This window comes from Siphateles boraxobius, unplaced genomic scaffold (assembly GCF_051911475.1).
Source record: "Siphateles boraxobius isolate OS27281-9 unplaced genomic scaffold, OSU_SipBor_1 56, whole genome shotgun sequence".
Taxonomy (NCBI): Eukaryota; Metazoa; Chordata; class Actinopteri; order Cypriniformes; family Leuciscidae; genus Siphateles; species Siphateles boraxobius.
In genome coordinates, this window is record NW_027509182.1 from 9,147,081 (window position 1) to 9,164,072 (window position 16,992).

Below are 16,992 nucleotides of genomic sequence, written 5' to 3' on the forward strand. Positions count from 1 at the left end.
TACAATAAAAAGACAACAATAAGAATCAGATGCATTAGAAACTAAACTTTAAAAAATTAAAGTAAATACCTGACAAGGTTTGACATTGAAATTTAATAACTACAAGATATGGTGTTGTCATTGAAAAAAACATACCATAAGAATGATCAAAGCCAAATAAGACAAAAACAGAGAAATCCAACATTGCAAAATGTCACAAAATGAAACACCTCAGGTCTCACAAATGTGTGAAGACACAATAGTGTTTTTTTTTTCAGGTAACTACTCATGAATGGCCATATCTGTGTGTGTATTTACGCGTTTGGGGTTATTAATAAACATTTCTCAGATTTTAGTTTGTCTTCATATTTTGGCGGTCCATTGGTGCACAGACTTTTTTTCCCCCTCATAGAGCTTCATGGCCGCCTGTCAGTTTGTGAAACAGCTCCTCATTCAGGGTGTCACTCTGCTCTCGACCTCGTGTAGACATGAAGATGTAGCCGCCGATGTACTCATGGACAATCTTACAATCTGCAGTTACACAGCTAAATGCGATGTTCACATTGCCATCAAACTCAATGGCAACCTGGTACAGATAGGGAAGGGATTTATTATTTGACAGTGATATTTGATATCATTCCGAGAGCTTGGAAGAAGCTTTTGCACTACAAAAATCTCATAATATACATAAAGACAGAGTACCTGTTTGATGTCCCAGTTGACATTCCATTGCCTCATGGTGTTGTATCTCCAGGTTTTCACAACATCTCCAACACTCAGGTCAATACGAATTAAACGATTATTGGCAATGCCGAGCACCTCATCCTTGCGGCAACCCTTAAACCTGCATTTATGTGGACAGATATTGTACATGCTGTTTCTGATGTCACTTACAATCTGATTGTAATTGATTATTTTGCTTAGATTCTTTTAGTCAGCAATATCGTTATTATTATTAATAACATTTACTTAGTAATATGTAATCTTTTGTCATGCAATAATTCAAATGATATCAAAATGTATATTGTTTTCTAAATAGTTAAAGGTAAAGTGTTACATCAAACAGAGAAGAGCACAGTTGGGTTTAGGTTTCTTTCATTTTCTTAAAAGGAGAAATTAAATTTTAAAGGGCTATTTCACCCAAAAATGTAAATTCTGTCATTAATTGCTCTCCTTCATATCGTTCCAAACCCGTACGACTTTCATTCATCTTTCGAACACAAATGAAGATCTTTCAAATGAAATCTGAGAGATTTCTGTCCCTCGATTGACAGCTACGCAACTACCACTTTCAAGCCCCAGAAAGGTAGTAAAGACATTAAAGTAATCCATGTGACTCCAGTGGTGACACCTTAATTTTATGAAGCGTCGCAAGTGCTTTGTTTGCGCAAAAAACACAATTTACCACTTTATTTACACAATATTAATCTCCAACGCGCGTTCACGAGAGCACCACGACACGTGTTTTGTGTTGTGTTGTGTTGAAGCGAGAGCAGACGTTGTTGCGTGAATGTGCATTGGCTTGAAAGCGGTAGTTGTGTAGCTGTCAATTGAGGGACAGAAAATCTCTCAGATTTAATTTCAAAAGCTCTTCATTAGTGTTCCGAAGATGAACGAAAGTCTTACGGGTTGGAACGACATGAAGGTGAGGAATTAATGACATAATTTTTGGGTGAACTAACCCTTTAAATCTTTCAAGATAGACCTATTTTAAGGTTATAAAATGATGGCCCACATTTCTGTTGAAGCCATTAATCAGCGGAAATATAAATGTCATATTATTTGTGTTAGGGTCCTAACCCGGCCTATAAAATGACACCATTAGACTACCACGATTCACAGTCTTAAAAAGAAGTGGTGCATGACAGGCTCTGCCAACAAACAAGTTTTACTAAACTCACCTGACTACAATATAAGACAGGCCAAAGTCAGGCAGAGCCTGCCAGATCTGAAGGAACTTCTGAATGGCATCTGTTAATGAGATCTGAGCTACATTCTGATAGGCCTCCAGGATTCTCGGCGTGAGCTGAACAAGAGAGTAAGGGAGAGAGAGATAAAGTTTAAGAGGAACAAAAAAGCAGGGATGAAATGCCACACTAAAGACTAATAATGCAGTAATTAACCATTTCCAAAAGTGCATTCCAGTGACCAAGAAACATGGTACCTGTTTGGGTTTGTACTTCTTCTGGTAGCGTGGAGAGACGAGGCTGTGTGTATTAATACTTTCATCTGTCTGAGCTGTGTTATTACTGGGTTTGGTTTTCTGCATGGCCAAGAATGACTGGATGCTCTGCACCTCACTAGAGAAGGAGCTGTCAGCCAAAGTCTTGCCTTTCGAGGCCAAACGACATGCTGCCATCCATCGGCTGTACTGTTGCTCCTACGAACAAGACAGAGTCCGAGTTTTATTGCTTTTTTAAAACCAAAACCAAAAAAAGAGGATATCTTCTGATGGGATTTGGTAGAGACTGGATCCAATATTCCTGGCATGTCAGAAGGATCTAATATTTTTAAGCTCTACAATCTAATCAGGCTCACAATGCTTTTAGGAAACACAGCCCTGGACAGTTTCTACTGTATGTAAACCCACAGAACTGCGGCTCACAGGACTTTTTTATTTGAGTTTTTTTATACACAATTCTTTGTAAACTCTAGAATGCTGTATGTGAAAACCAGCACAATTGTGTTTAATTGTACACGACTGATTAAAGGGATAGTTCGGCCAAAAATTATACTTAACCCATGATTTACTCACCCTCAAGCCGTTCGAGATGCATATGTCAATCTTGTTTCAGAACGGGGTCCACCTCCTTCAAGTCCCAAAATGTGCATACATCCTTCACAAAATGAATCCATCCGGCTCCAGGGGGATAAACGAAGGCCTTCTGAGGGTAATCTGTGCGGTTTTGTCGTAAAAATAAACATATTTAAAATTTTATAAATGAAAATATCTGACTTCCGGCAACGATCGACGCGCGTTCACGTGTGATGGAAGTCGGCGTACGAGGTATGACGTAGTTTTGTTTTACTCTGCTCTCTGGCTGCGCTGGCGCGTTCGTTCTACATCACGACGGTTCCTACGCTACGTCATACCTCGTACGCCGACTTCTATCACCCGTGAACGCGCGTCGATCGTTGCCGGAAGTCAGATATTTTCATTTATAAAGTTTTAAATATGTATATTTTTACGACAAAACCGCACAGATTACCCTCAGAAGGCCTTCGTTTATCCCCCTGGAGCCGGATGGATTACTTTTGTGAAGGATGTATGCACATTTTGGGACTTGAAGGAGGTGGACCCCATTGCTTCACATTATATCCACTGAAGGCTCTAAGACATTTTCTAAAATAACTGAAAATGTGTTCGTCTGAAACAAGATTGACATATGCATCTCGAACGGCTTGAGGGTGAGTAATGCATGGGTTAAATATCCTTTTTGGCCGAACTATCCCTTTAAGGGTACACAAAGCCCAGCTTGGGGAACATATTTCACTGCGAAACTAAGCAATTTAACATTTACATTTAAAACATTGTACATTTGATACATTTATATAATGAATATTTTTATTTGGGATTTACACTTAATTTGAAGATTTACATAGAATTTATATTTTACAATTAGATTTAAATTGAAGATTTAGATTTAAGGCCAGATACTAGTATAGTGTTTCATCGCCGTCTAATGGCCTGGCAGCAAAACAAAGCGCTTTCAGTCGTTTTCATGGATCCGTGAGAATGGGGATCGTTTTGAGAATGGTGTCGTCTGTACGCGGAAAACTCAAAGGAAAAACTTTTTTAAGCATATAGTTGTTGTGTAAGCGTACCCTAATATACACATTGTGATGAACTAAATGACGAACAGCTGTGATGAGGATTGGCATCCATGGAAAACTCAAACAAAGGAATACATGTGATGAATGAAAACAAACTAAAAGTCCATGAAAACGAAACTAACAAACACAACTGATATATAGTGACAATTGTGTCACTCCCTGAAAAGTAAATAATTACTTAGTTACTTTTATGGAAAGTTATGTGTTACATTACTTTTGCATTACTTATTCTCACCTGGGCTGGGCTTGCTTGTTTTTTATAACAACAAAAAAGTTATATTTTAGGCAAATGTTTAGGGTCTTTTCCCACCAAAAGTGAAGTGAATAAGCCTGAGACTGAAGGAAATGCAAATTCACACCTGTAGAGAAGAGGGCGCAGCTCAAACAAACCTCTCAGCTGTGCTGCCATTCTGGATTGCAAAAGATTAGGGCAAAACAATACAAATGTGATGTTTAACTAAAGTAATTTTTGCTTATTATTATGGTTGAATTGGATAATCGAAGGTCAGCAACAAAGTCATTATTAATAAATTAAGATTAAAAACAAAGTATATTTGTGTAATTTAACATTTTTAATTATTGCAGGTAAGCATAATATTCTAAGTTTGTATTTTATTTTATTTTATTTTGAGGAATACTAAATCTGTTTTTGTGCAAGTGAGATGAGTAAATGCATGCTCACATTTAGTCTAGAACTAACCATCATGTTCACACAGCGCACACAACACCTCAGCTGTCACGATGCCGCTTGTGGCAAATACAAAAGAGTTCACAAAGACAGCGGTTTATTCCAGAAGACGAAGAGTACAGGCGCACACAAGGGTGATACAAACAATACCGGACAACAGGCAGAGCACAAGCAGGAACTTAAATACACAGAGATGATTAACAAACGACAGACAGCTGTGATGAAGGTGATTAGTGTGATGAAGACAGATCAGTGGCAGTGACATGTGAGGAATGAAACTGTGACATCAACATGGGAACAGGATATGTAAATCAATAAATGGGAAAACAAAGTAACTTGTGTTATTTAGTTGAAAAGTCATTCCGATATTTTCTTGTAAATTTAAAAGTAAGGCATTACTTTACTGGTTAGTTTCTAAAAAAGTAATCTGATTACGTAACTCGCATATTGTAATGCACTAACCCCAACACTGCTAGTCAATTTTGAGATTTTGCTTCCATAACTTCTTAATGACTTCTTCATCTTTCAGAATAGTGGTAAGAAAAAATTCACACTTCAGTGTTTGTTTATTACACTATGTCTATGATGTTTTCGGTTATAATACATATAATGACAGTTTTATAAAAAAAATAATAATAATAATTCTCCTTCACCGAGCCAGAAATCTTCACTTCAGTACATACACTTTTAGAAAAGGTTTCAGTTGGGTTCTAGAAGCCTAGGATTCTTAACTTCATTTTAAAGAACACTTTATGAGAATGTTTCAAGTTTAAAGATTTCAATTTCTTCTAGTGTTAAAGTACGTTTACAAGCTGCTTAATTCATAAAAAAATGTAAACACAATTAATTAAATAAAACTAAACCCATAAAACCATCCCATAATGGGAACCCCTAAACGATTCTATATATGAAGCGATAGACAGAATCCTTTAGGGTTCTATATAACCTTTACACTTTATGTGATGAGTCGCTGTCATGTGGTTGGCTCATTAGACGTTTGCATTAACAATCAGGACTAAATTGGCCAGTCCCTAGCTGTTCCAGCTATTGAAGAAAAAACTAAATTGGCTGACCAACACATATGAGTATACATACTGATATCATAACTGAGCTGTTGTACACAGATAATCATTGACTTACATGCTCACAGCGCAAGTAGACCTCATTCATGCCCTCTGGCCCGGGTATCAGCAACCTGATACAAAACTTCTGCCCAGCGACACTTACATCAGGAGCCACCTCGCAACCTGTGTTAATGAAAGACTTGTTGTGCGTCTGTGTGACAAGTACATACATGTTTTAATAGATGAGTGTGTGATCACCTTTAAGGTTCATCTGTTGTATTGGTTCTTTACAGCTTTCCTCTTTACTCTTGTAGTAGGAGATGGTCGTATCCTTAAATGTAAACCAGTATTGTTTATATCCTTTCAGTGTCAGCCTCTTCGGTCTGAGAGAAAGTGAAAAAGTGTTACATATTATATAAGTCGTAAAAAGTGAGGGTTATTTTTATAGCACTTTTTTCACAATACACATTGTATAGCAGTTTTCACAATAGTGAATACACACTGTGGCAAGGAAGGAAAAACATCCTTGGATGCAGGAGGACAACAAAAATTTTCCCTGGCTACACAGTTTAAACATAATATCAAAATTATCTAGCTATGTTACTACATTGTCAGACCTGAATATGTGTCTGCATTGAGTTTCCCACAAAAACAGATGTGTGTCTTACCTGAATATTTTCAAGTAGTCATGTAGTTCTGGCGCTGTCATTGTTTCCTGTATAGACATTTTAGATATTAGAGACGCCAACAGTCATTTCAGATGACCCATGCATGTAAGTGACTTTGTGACTATCACCAAAATAGTGATTTTGGGATGGTTTGAAACATCCAATTATCCAATATCATCATATTTTATGATAATATGTCTCGAGTAAACACAAAAATAAATAAAACCACACTGGTGAAGCAAGTCAACCATAAAATGAATGGATGTTTTTACTCAGGGTTGAACTGAGAAAAGATAACAAGACAACTTTTCACATCTATTTTATGTTATTTAATACAGCTCATTCATTTCCTGACAAAACAATTGGTCTTTTTCCCAATTTTCATAGATGGCTTTGTTTGTATTGCTTAAATAATGCTAAAAGGTCATCTAAAAATTGATAAATGATGAGACTTGGGTTGGATTACTGTCCTCTCTGCCTTTTCTTTTCTTAGCTTAGCTTTGTTTTTGTTTCCTTTCTCCACGTGGTGGCAGAACACGGCTGATTATCATCAGCAGTCAGTGCAGCCATTGGTTTCTGACCTGTTTTTGCTTCTCTTATTGTTACTTGTTCTATATCTATGTGTTTCATGAACTTCCCTGGTGTTTATCCTGATCCTGTAGGCCTGTCTGTCCGCTCTTTCTGTCATATGCAATCGGTTTGATGTAGTCTTGTCCTTGCATTTGTTTTTTGTGAGTATGTAAATATGTGCCTGTCCTCATTTGTTGAAGGCGTGTGTGTATGCCATGAAACTGACCAGCATGTCATCTGCACTGCTCTCTCCTTCCATTTTCACCTCCAGGCACTGTAGAGCTGAATCTAGATCATCCATAGCCGGACTGGATGCCACAAACTGCTCTGTTAGAGACACTTTCCCAATGTGGTACTGATGTGATCACACACACACACACACACACACACACACACACACACACACACACACACACACACACACACACACACACACACACACACACACACACACACACACACACACGCAAACACACACACACAAACACAAACACACACAAAGATCAGAAAAATATAACTTTCCTCTAAGCTTCAGTTGTGTTTATAGATCATTGTTCATTAGTATGATGAATTGGTATCTGCTCTCCATCACCTATACCTGTAAGGCAGCAAAGACCATCATCTCTTCTTCAGTGCATTCAATTTCCTCCAGCAGGATGGCCCACCTCGCCTGCTCATACAGCTGTGTCAGGCGCACCACATCAGTCTGACAGGCGCATATTAGGTTCAAATGTTTCAGCGTTTTTATGGGGGAGAAGAGGACAAAAGAAACATTAATTAGATTTTACTGTTTATAAAAAGTTTTTGTTAAAAATTAAGTATTGCTGTTTTTACTGTCTGTAAGATTATGCATTTTATAATAATAATACATTTTATTTATAGGTGCCTTTCATTTCAGGACACCTTACAAAAAGTAATCACATTAAACAATAAAACCAGTACAGCAACAAACATTAAATCACATAAAAGCCTGCCTAAACAGATTCGTTTTAAGACGAGATTTAAAGACCGAAAGACTAGAACTGTTGCGAACTTCTACAGGAAGTGAGTTCCATAAATGGGGAGCCAGCATTATGAAATATACTATTTAAAAACTGTTCATATTTGAGGTAGTGACATCATCAATGTCTGACCTCTTTAAGTACAAACATAATTAAGTTTCTGTAACTATATTTTCAGTGTTTTATTAAGTTTTTCTTATATTTACATTGTTAAATTCTGTTGTTGGCTACAAATCTGAGTTATCGCTGTTTTACAGATTATTGGACAAAAATATTTAACCTAAATAATGTGATATGTTGTAATGATATTTACTGGTTAAAGGTGTTATTTGCTCACTTTGCACATATTTGACGCTTATTTGGCCAAACACTATTAGACTAAACAATAAATACAAATACAGTTTGTCAAGGAAAACACAAATCTGTTTTCTAATTGAAAAACACTTTGACCGATGGCGTCATGCCTACCTGTGGTGTGATGTCGTGAAAGCTGTAGTATTTGAAACGCAGTTGGAGTTGATCATTTTCTTTGACTCCCTGTTGTAGGAGAGAACGGGACGAATCCAACCACCTGAGCAGAGATATTATCATTATAGCATATTCTAAATGATTTTTTTTTTTTTTACAAAGCGCATTGTATGCAACTGTAGCTGGGGTCATGTATCTACTGATAAAATCCTAAATGTGCAGGTACTGTGTGATGGTATCAGATTGGTATCACACTGATGGTATCACACTGATTAATAGCCTGAATGAATACCATATTCATGTACCATGGTATTAACATGTTACCAATAATACCTAAAAAAGTACTGCCATTGTCAATGTCCAAAAAATATTAAATTACCATTGGATCATTATTGCTTATAGTTAAATGATGAGCAGTTCAAGTTTAGAGAAAGCACAGTGGATTCAGAAAGTATTCAGACCGCTTAATATTTTCACTATTTGTCATGTTGTAGCCTAATGCTGAAATGTTTTCCGAGACTGGGACTGGTCAGGGTAAAAGGAAATCTGAATGCAGCAAAACACAAATATATCCTTATTGAAAGCCTGGTCTAGAGCACTCAGGACCTCATACTGGCATTGGTTCAACTTCACACGACCCTAAGCACACAGCCAAGACAATGCAAGAGTGACTAAGAGGCAACTCTGTGAATGTCATGTATTGGTCCAAACAAAGCCTGGACCTGAACCCAATCAAACATCTCTGGAGAAACCTGGAAATGTGGAGCCGACCTCCAACCTGACAGAACTCAAGGGATCTGTGGAGAAGAATGGCAGAAAATCCACAAAGCCAGGTATGCAAAGCTTCATCATACACTCTTAAAAATAAAGGTTGTTTGTTCAGTGAAGTACCTGCAGCTCTTTCGATTCCACTAAACGTTCTTTATAGTCGGGAAAAGATTTTATGATTATTAATGTTCTTCACAACAAGAACTGTTCACTGAAAGGTTCTTTGGGGAGCCAAAAATGGTTCTTCTATGTGGCATCACTGTGAAAAAAACCCTTCTGGAACCTTTAGACTGTAATCACTGCCAAAGGTGTTACAAAAGTGTGTATCTTTTAAATAAATTCGCAAAGATATCACAAATCTGTTTTTGATTTGTGGAATATGGTGTTTTGGCATAAGGCTGCACAAAGCAAAATGTGAAAAATGTACGGGTTCTGACTACTTTCTGAGAGCACCGTATAGAACATTTTCACACACGCAATATTCTGTATTACATTACATTTAGTGGCCCTGTATACTGCATGTTGCCTTTAGCGTATTACTCTACCTGCTGTTAATTTGTGCTTTCTCCATTACATTAGTTGTCCGGTACATTTTAGCAATGGTCTCTGGGGCCGGGGCCGGCTGACTGACCGCCAGCATCTTGTACACAGCCTCAGTTTCAGGAGATTCAGCATAGAAAGCAGGCATGCCATTGGCAAGCTTCAGGATGGTGCCTGCAATTACACAAATTAGCAAATATATTTAAAATAATAATAATAACCAAATATACAAATTTGCCTAAAAATATACAAACAATTTTAGAGCAATTTACATGAACTCTACTTGAGTTAATAAATAAATTGTGCAGGCATTACAATGATGAAAGGTGTTTGTACTGTGATTCAAGTGAATTATTTGTATTATCTGCGTCATTTTTCACTGCAAGCTCCAAGGCAAAATCCTTGTGTGTGTCTAGCAACAGTTAAGTATGCTAAATAAGTCCTAGCACATTGGGTCTTACGTTATGTGAATTGGTTTGGAAGTGATATTTTCTGTATATGTATTGCTCACTTGAAGGAAGTGGTGAGCACGTGATGTCGTACACCTCTGCCTCAACATCTTTATCTTTCTTTTTCTTTTTCCCTTCTACTGGCCAAAGTAGGGATAGTTCCTCTGGGTGGCGAATGTCTAAAAGAGAGAAAACACATGTAAAGTTAAGCTGTCGTGCAGTAGTTTTCAATCAGAAATGTTGAAGCATCATTAAAACGTTTGGTTTGTAACTGATGTAAAGCTTGCATCTATTGTAGACACTGATCAATCCTAGTACCCAGCAAGCAATAGCCGTCATTTCACTTTCTAGGTTAACTATAGACCCGATATAGTCTGGCTAGAGTAACCCACTTCTAGACAAAATAACCTTGAATTTGGTTACAGGTCGTTTTTGACTAAATAACTTGCGAGATGATATTCCATCACGTAAGCAAAGTAAACAGTGATTACAAGGTGTTTGGTTTCATTTCTTCACTCACTTCATTTCTGTGTTATCTAATTGATGACTAGTCTATAATTGGGCTATGGTTTAGACTCCTATTAAATTTTCAATTGACAGCCCAAATTTCGCCAAAATTTGTTTTAGCCTAGACGTCTGGGCTGTGTTTGGATGGCTATTAGATGTCTTTTAAACGCAAAATTGCTTGCTGGGTAGCTGCCTCAGCTGTGTTTTACCTGTTTCACCTGAAACCGGCCTCGCAACCGAAGGGGTCTCCGTCCGGAAATTAACGGGGAATTAGGGCAAAAATGCCACCCAAAAAAACTAGATTAATGGGGCAAAATGGAGTTCTTGTTTTTAATATTTATAACAGGATAAACAGTGCTGTTTTCCCGGATATCAGCACGACTGCAAATCTGATAGCCTATTGATGTTATACAACAGTTACTGTTAGGTGACTTTCACTTAAGACTTAGAACCTTGTCTGTTTTTTCTCATTTCACATTGCCATTGCGAATGAGTCAGTCCGCGTTCTGAAGGAATTGTTTGACTCCTAATGGCAGTTTTAGTTTCATTGCAGTTTTTCCATTGTTTTTCTGTTTATATCTCGCACCTGCAGCTGATAAATCATAACTTTAGTCCATCATGCAGCAAGAAATACTGTCCACACTTGCCCAGATGTCAATTGAAAAAAACATCATGCAGCACTTCGTAATGAGAAAGTCAAGCTTTAAACATCAAACTGTTTGTTAGAAATGGGCCTCTGAATTGCAAAAGCCTTCTCTGATCAATCCTGAAACGACTGGTCATAAATTAAATGAATGCATATTTTTTTGTGTGTCATCAACACACTTTCTTAAGCTTTTTCCGCCACAGAATAAAACATTTTAAAAGATAATTGCGACTTTTTCTCACACAATTACGAGTAGGCTATACTTGTCTTTATTTCTCAGAATTCCAATATATATAAAGTCAGAATTCCGAGATATAGCCTAAATTCGCAATTCTGAATTATTTTCTCGCAATTGCGAGTTTATATCTCGTAATAATTCTGACTTTATAACACGCAGTTGTGAGTTTATATCTCGAAAGACTGACTCTTTTCCTCAGAATTGCGAGTTTATATCTCACAATTCTGACTTTATAATACGCAATTGCGACTTTATATCAATCAATTCTGATTTTATAACTCGTAATTGCGACTTTATATCACGCAAATCTGATATAATGTACAATATAAACTGGCAATTGTCAGAGAAAAAAAGTCAGAATTGTGAGATAAAAAGTCTGTCTTTTTTATTTTTTATTCTGTGGCGGAAACAAGCTTCCATACTTTCTCCATGTACCCAGCTAACAAAAAACATATTCCAAGAACGTTTTGCTAATGTTCCCATTAAGTCATGAAAACATTATTTCAAAAGGTTCCCTAAATGTCCAGTTTTTTTTTTGTTTTAAAAAAAAAATCTTAATTATATAAAAATGACAAGGGATCTTTCCATTTAATAATTTTTCAAACATTACGTGAATGTTACATTTGAATGTCCTCTGACATTCTAAAACATAAAAAAGCATTAAACGAACGTCCAACTAAAATGTTTCAGAAAAAACCCTCCATGAATAATGTATAACTAATGGTTTTGTGCTAACATTTTGAGATCAAGATAACCTTGAATAAGCACAGGTTTGTTCATAGCGTTGACTGTTCTGAGAAAGTTCCCTGTTAGCTGGGTAGATGATCTCAAAGCCAGAAGCTAGAAGAGCTGAAACCACTCTCAACTCATCACTCACTCAGGAGTTTGCAAATGCCCATGATGGTGCGGAACACAGGGCTGGAGAAGCAGACTCTCAGGCGGACGCTGATGGCATTGGGCATTAGCAGCCGCAGGGGCTTGTGTTGGGGCGTGAGGCAGAGTCGGGCGTCTGCATGAATCCCACATTTATCCAGCGTCCAGGACGGCTTCAGCAACCACTGCTGCTTCTGTTCCCACCACAGAGCATGATCGGACCAATCCCTCTTTATTTCTACAGAAGAGAAGAAAATTCTGTCATCATCTAACTCTCGTTTCAAACATATATGGTTTTATTTCTTTTGGGAAACACAAAAGAGGATGAAGAATGTCCCAAAAAAATATATAGAGCATTTGAAGATGTCAAAATTTGTGATGTTTGAATATGTGCTAATATTAATGGTTTGGGAAATGGCAGAGATTTTCAAAAATATATATTATTTACTCATCTTCATGTTCATATGTACCACTTTTAAGATACTTTTTTGTTCGTTTAGTTGAGTGTTCCAATCCAGCTGCTGTTCATTGTCTGCTTTCATTGAACAGGGTATAGTGAAAATTGACTTTGTTTGGAAAGACTTGAGACTTGACTTAAGCCCTGTGCACACAGTACAATTTATAATTGAATCCTTTACGACTGTTGCTTGTCAGACTGTATGAACTTGATCCCCGCTGTAAGCCGTGTCACACTGTAGGATCTCAGTTGTTATTAATGACAGACTGTACGGCAGTCAAGAAGCGTTAAAAACGGACGTATGCAAGAAGACTCATCTGGACTACATCCTTTGTGCCTTTGTGACAGGTCCGATGACTGTGAGCTGCATTACATGCAGGATTTGTAGCACTTTATTTTGATGGTCCCTTTCGAACATTCTGTTGACTATAACTGCAACTACATGTCAACTAACTCTCATTAGAGTATTAGTAGACTCTCTGCTTAATATCTGATAACTCTTTATTGTGATGGTCCTCCAACAGACATTCTACTGACTATAAGTAACTTTGCATGTACATGTCAACTTATTCCAACCCTAACCCTACCAGTCTACTAATACTCTAGTAATACATTTTTAACGCTTCTTGACTGCCGTACAGTCTGTCATTAATAACAAAAGCAGTAGTGTAGAGAAACAAAAGTGTGTAGAGAAAGTGGTGGTTTGTTGCTGTCTTACTAATTGAGTCATCAGACTTGGCGCTCCTATTGGTTTATTTAGTATAATTATTAGTATAGAAGAATAAAACATCATCAGCATGTGCTAAAGGTTAACAAATAGAGGAAGATGAATCGCAATTGTGGTTTTTATGTGCGCTGAAAAAAAGAGGATGAAGGGAAAGAGGAGAATATGGCTAGAGAAAAGCGGCCAACTTGGCATGCCAGTTTTGCAAATGGAGCTTGTGGTAAGTAGTTTTAAGTTTAGCGCCATATCCCGTTGATCAATACGCCATTTCATGTTGCATATCTATTGGCTAGTCAGTGGGCGTAGGTCATAGTAGCAAACACACTGTGACATCATCATTCTAAATTTCTGACACGGTCAGAAAATGATCGCAGGCTATCTTTTGGTTGTAGGAGCCACGACCACAGACATCGCGACGATTGGTCATCTGTCGTCTGGGACAGCCCAAAATCATACAATATAAGACTCTGTGTCAGAGACTTGTTTCTGAAATCAACAATCCTATAATGCTCTTAGCAATCGCATAAACATCTTATAATAAATCAGAGATCAAAAACTCACGTGACTTTTCCACAACTTTAAGGATGACTCCACCAATATGTAGGTCCGAGTTGACACTGATTTTAAGAGGTGGTGCCTCCGATCCCAGTTCCTCTACACTGACGGACAGGTCCCATGCTGCCATTCTGGTTTGAAAAGAAATGCCATTAGATATTATCCTTCCACAATCTCAGCTATTTCCCTTTTCTATAGTTTTGCTATAGCTTTCAGTTTAGGCTAGCTTTACTCAGCACAATTACATACAATTGGGTGGTTGACAAATAACAAGTTCATGATTTATTTTTTTGACCAAGAATTTATTTCAATAAACATTTTAAATTTCAGTTTAAAAGTTAAAAGTTAAAAAAAAGTTTAAAAAAAAAGTTATATATATATATATATATATATATATATATATATATATATATATATTATACACACACACACACACACACACACATAGTTTATACATATAATAGTTTATATATAACTATTTAAATCAAATTTCAGTTTTGACTTGTGTAAGAGTAATTTGCATAAACACTTTTTTTTAACCTTTAGCACTCTTGTTCTTCTCTAAAATTTGCTTAATAGATGTATGTGTTAAGTGTGCAAAAAAGTCAATTTTGCATCAGATACAGTTTTCAAAAACATTAATTAGTGAAAAAGAGAAATGAAATAAACATGCTTTGTGGATTTAATGTGATCAGTGAACTTTCCTATTCCATTCAATACACACACACAAGATCTACAAAAAATAAAACCTTGGTTAATTAACTTTGGTTAGTGCATCAGGGTCCACCACTTGACACTTAGATATTTAAAAAAACAAAACAAAACAACAAAAAAAACTTAAGAAATCCTAATGCCAAAACAAAGTTAGCATGCCTACGGAACCCATCTAGGCCTGAAGGCCCATGCGTGCCCACCCCTCTCTTCATTTCTAACTCTCACAACACCCGTCAAACAAAACATCCCAGCCTTCCTTTCTGTTCCGTTTCATTTTTTTCCTCTGTTTCTTACCTTGTATAGTTGCTGCTCCAAAAATGTTAAGTGATGGTACAGGCTACGCCCTTGGCCTCTTGCACTCTCTATCTCTCTGTCTCTCAAGAACTTGTGAGACATGTGCTGTCACTTCCTCCCTCTTCTCTTTCTGTCTTTTTCTGCTGAGTTTTCACCCCGTCTGTGCGAGTGAATAGCTGTTCTCTTTTTTAGACTGATTTCTTAAGGGTTCAGTTGACAATAAATAGGTTTCTCTTCCTCTTCCTGTGATGGAGACTGGAGATGCTGTTCTAAAATGAAACAAAGCCAATTATTAGTCTCCTTTCTGCACTCATATTTATATTATTATAGCTGTAACACTTTACACTAAGGTTTCATTTGTTAACTACATTAGTTAACATGACCTAACAACAAACACTTTTACAGCATTTATTATTCTTAGTTAATGCTAATCTTAACATATACCAATACATTTTTAATATCAAAAGTTGTGTTGACAATAGTTAATGCACTGTGAATTCTTATCAACACACATTAGCAAAGAATGCTGCAAACATATATTTGTTAGTTCATGTTAGTTAATACATTAAAGTTAACAAATGAGGCCTTATAGTAAAGTGTTACAGATATAACTATAGATTCTCTGTTGAGCTCATTACATGGAAGGGATCTTGAAAACGTCTGCTCCCTCATAGTTTAATAAATTGTACCTTTTTCTTAAGATTAATGGATTTATATTATACATTAGTTCTAGTAACTATATAGTGCCCTCTGCTGGATAGATTTTGAAGCACTACAACAAAAATAGATGACCAGATTAATGTTGGCTTCACTTTGAATGTGCAGTGCACTATTTTTTTTTTCTATTTCAAAGGAGACGTTGCTGTTTTGCAATTTGAGTTAATAAAAATGAATGCAGCCATGTCAATAGTTATAAAAGTCATCACTATTGTTGCATGAATATTTTGAAGACAAATAAGACCGAGCAAAATAAATAAATACTGTAGGATAGGCATACTTTTAAAGCTACAATAGCTTTTGGACTTCTGTCGGTTAAAAAATGTAAAACTGCATGCGTTTTGAAAACGAACATTTCTTAGATTGTGGTTCCTTTGTGCGATGGTTCGAGGCGCCGACATACAGCCTGGACAACTTCACAGCGGATGGAGAAATAAATAACGTATTTTTGGTTTTGGTTTTCACTCCCGGTGATTCCCTGGAGGTTTGCCGTGACTGAATGATTCGTTTTCTCAGTAGTTATGACAATAAACCTTTTTTTCTCTTTGTAGCTACTGATATTTGACGCACAGGCGGCTGATATGGCCTAGCATGTTCCCGCGAAATCCGTCCCCGCGGCAGCTGTAAAATGTAAATTATCACAGCCAATGTATCAAGGAAATGGCAGTTGGTTATTGCTTCTTGTTCAGTTGGTTCACATTGAACACATATTGTGGGACATGACACTCCAAACATTGTGTTCTGATACTGTATTGTTTCACAGGTCATCCTGGCATTCCCTACATACACTGATAACGAGCCAAAACACTATGGCCAGGCACCGGTAAGAGGAATGTTGATCATCTTCTAACAAGGCCACATATTAAGGTCTGCGTAGATTAGATGATGAGAAAACAACCGGTTCTCGTAATCAACGTGGTGGAAGCTGGAGGAATGGGCAGGAATAAAGATCAAATATGAAATTATGTCAAGGTGACTGAAACGGCAAGGCTTGTGGTTTTGCTTCCAGTCAGCAGTGGTGAGATTTTACCAACTGCAAACTGGCGATAGGGTGTTGGGCAACCAAGGCTCATCAATGCACGAGGGCAACCTATTCCGTCTGGTCCAAGCCAACAGAAGGTCTACTGGTGCACAAATCATACAAAATTTTAAATATGCATGGGGAGGAAGGTGTCAACACATAGTGTAGCGCACTACTGCGTAGCCACAAAACTATCAAGAGTGCCTATGATGACCCC

At 37.1% G+C, this 16,992-nt stretch overlaps 1 protein-coding gene across 1 annotated transcript; it reads right to left on the reverse strand.

Annotated features, from left to right (window-relative positions):
- Positions 1-74: 74 nt before the first annotated feature.
- Positions 75-15,232, reverse strand: fermt3a (FERM domain containing kindlin 3a). The gene is made up of 15 exons (XM_077206628.1): positions 15,038-15,232; positions 14,036-14,160; positions 12,298-12,531; positions 10,092-10,208; positions 9,586-9,754; positions 8,273-8,375; positions 7,402-7,509; positions 7,030-7,158; positions 6,234-6,280; positions 5,824-5,948; positions 5,642-5,748; positions 2,144-2,359; positions 1,881-2,005; positions 682-823; positions 75-565 (listed from the first exon to the last, which is right to left on the reverse strand). Exons 2-15 carry the CDS (start codon positions 14,157-14,159, stop codon positions 386-388), a joined length of 1,926 nt encoding a protein of 641 aa, XP_077062743.1. The 5' UTR covers position 14,160; positions 15,038-15,232; the 3' UTR covers positions 75-385.
- Positions 15,233-16,992: the final 1,760 nt, after the last annotated feature.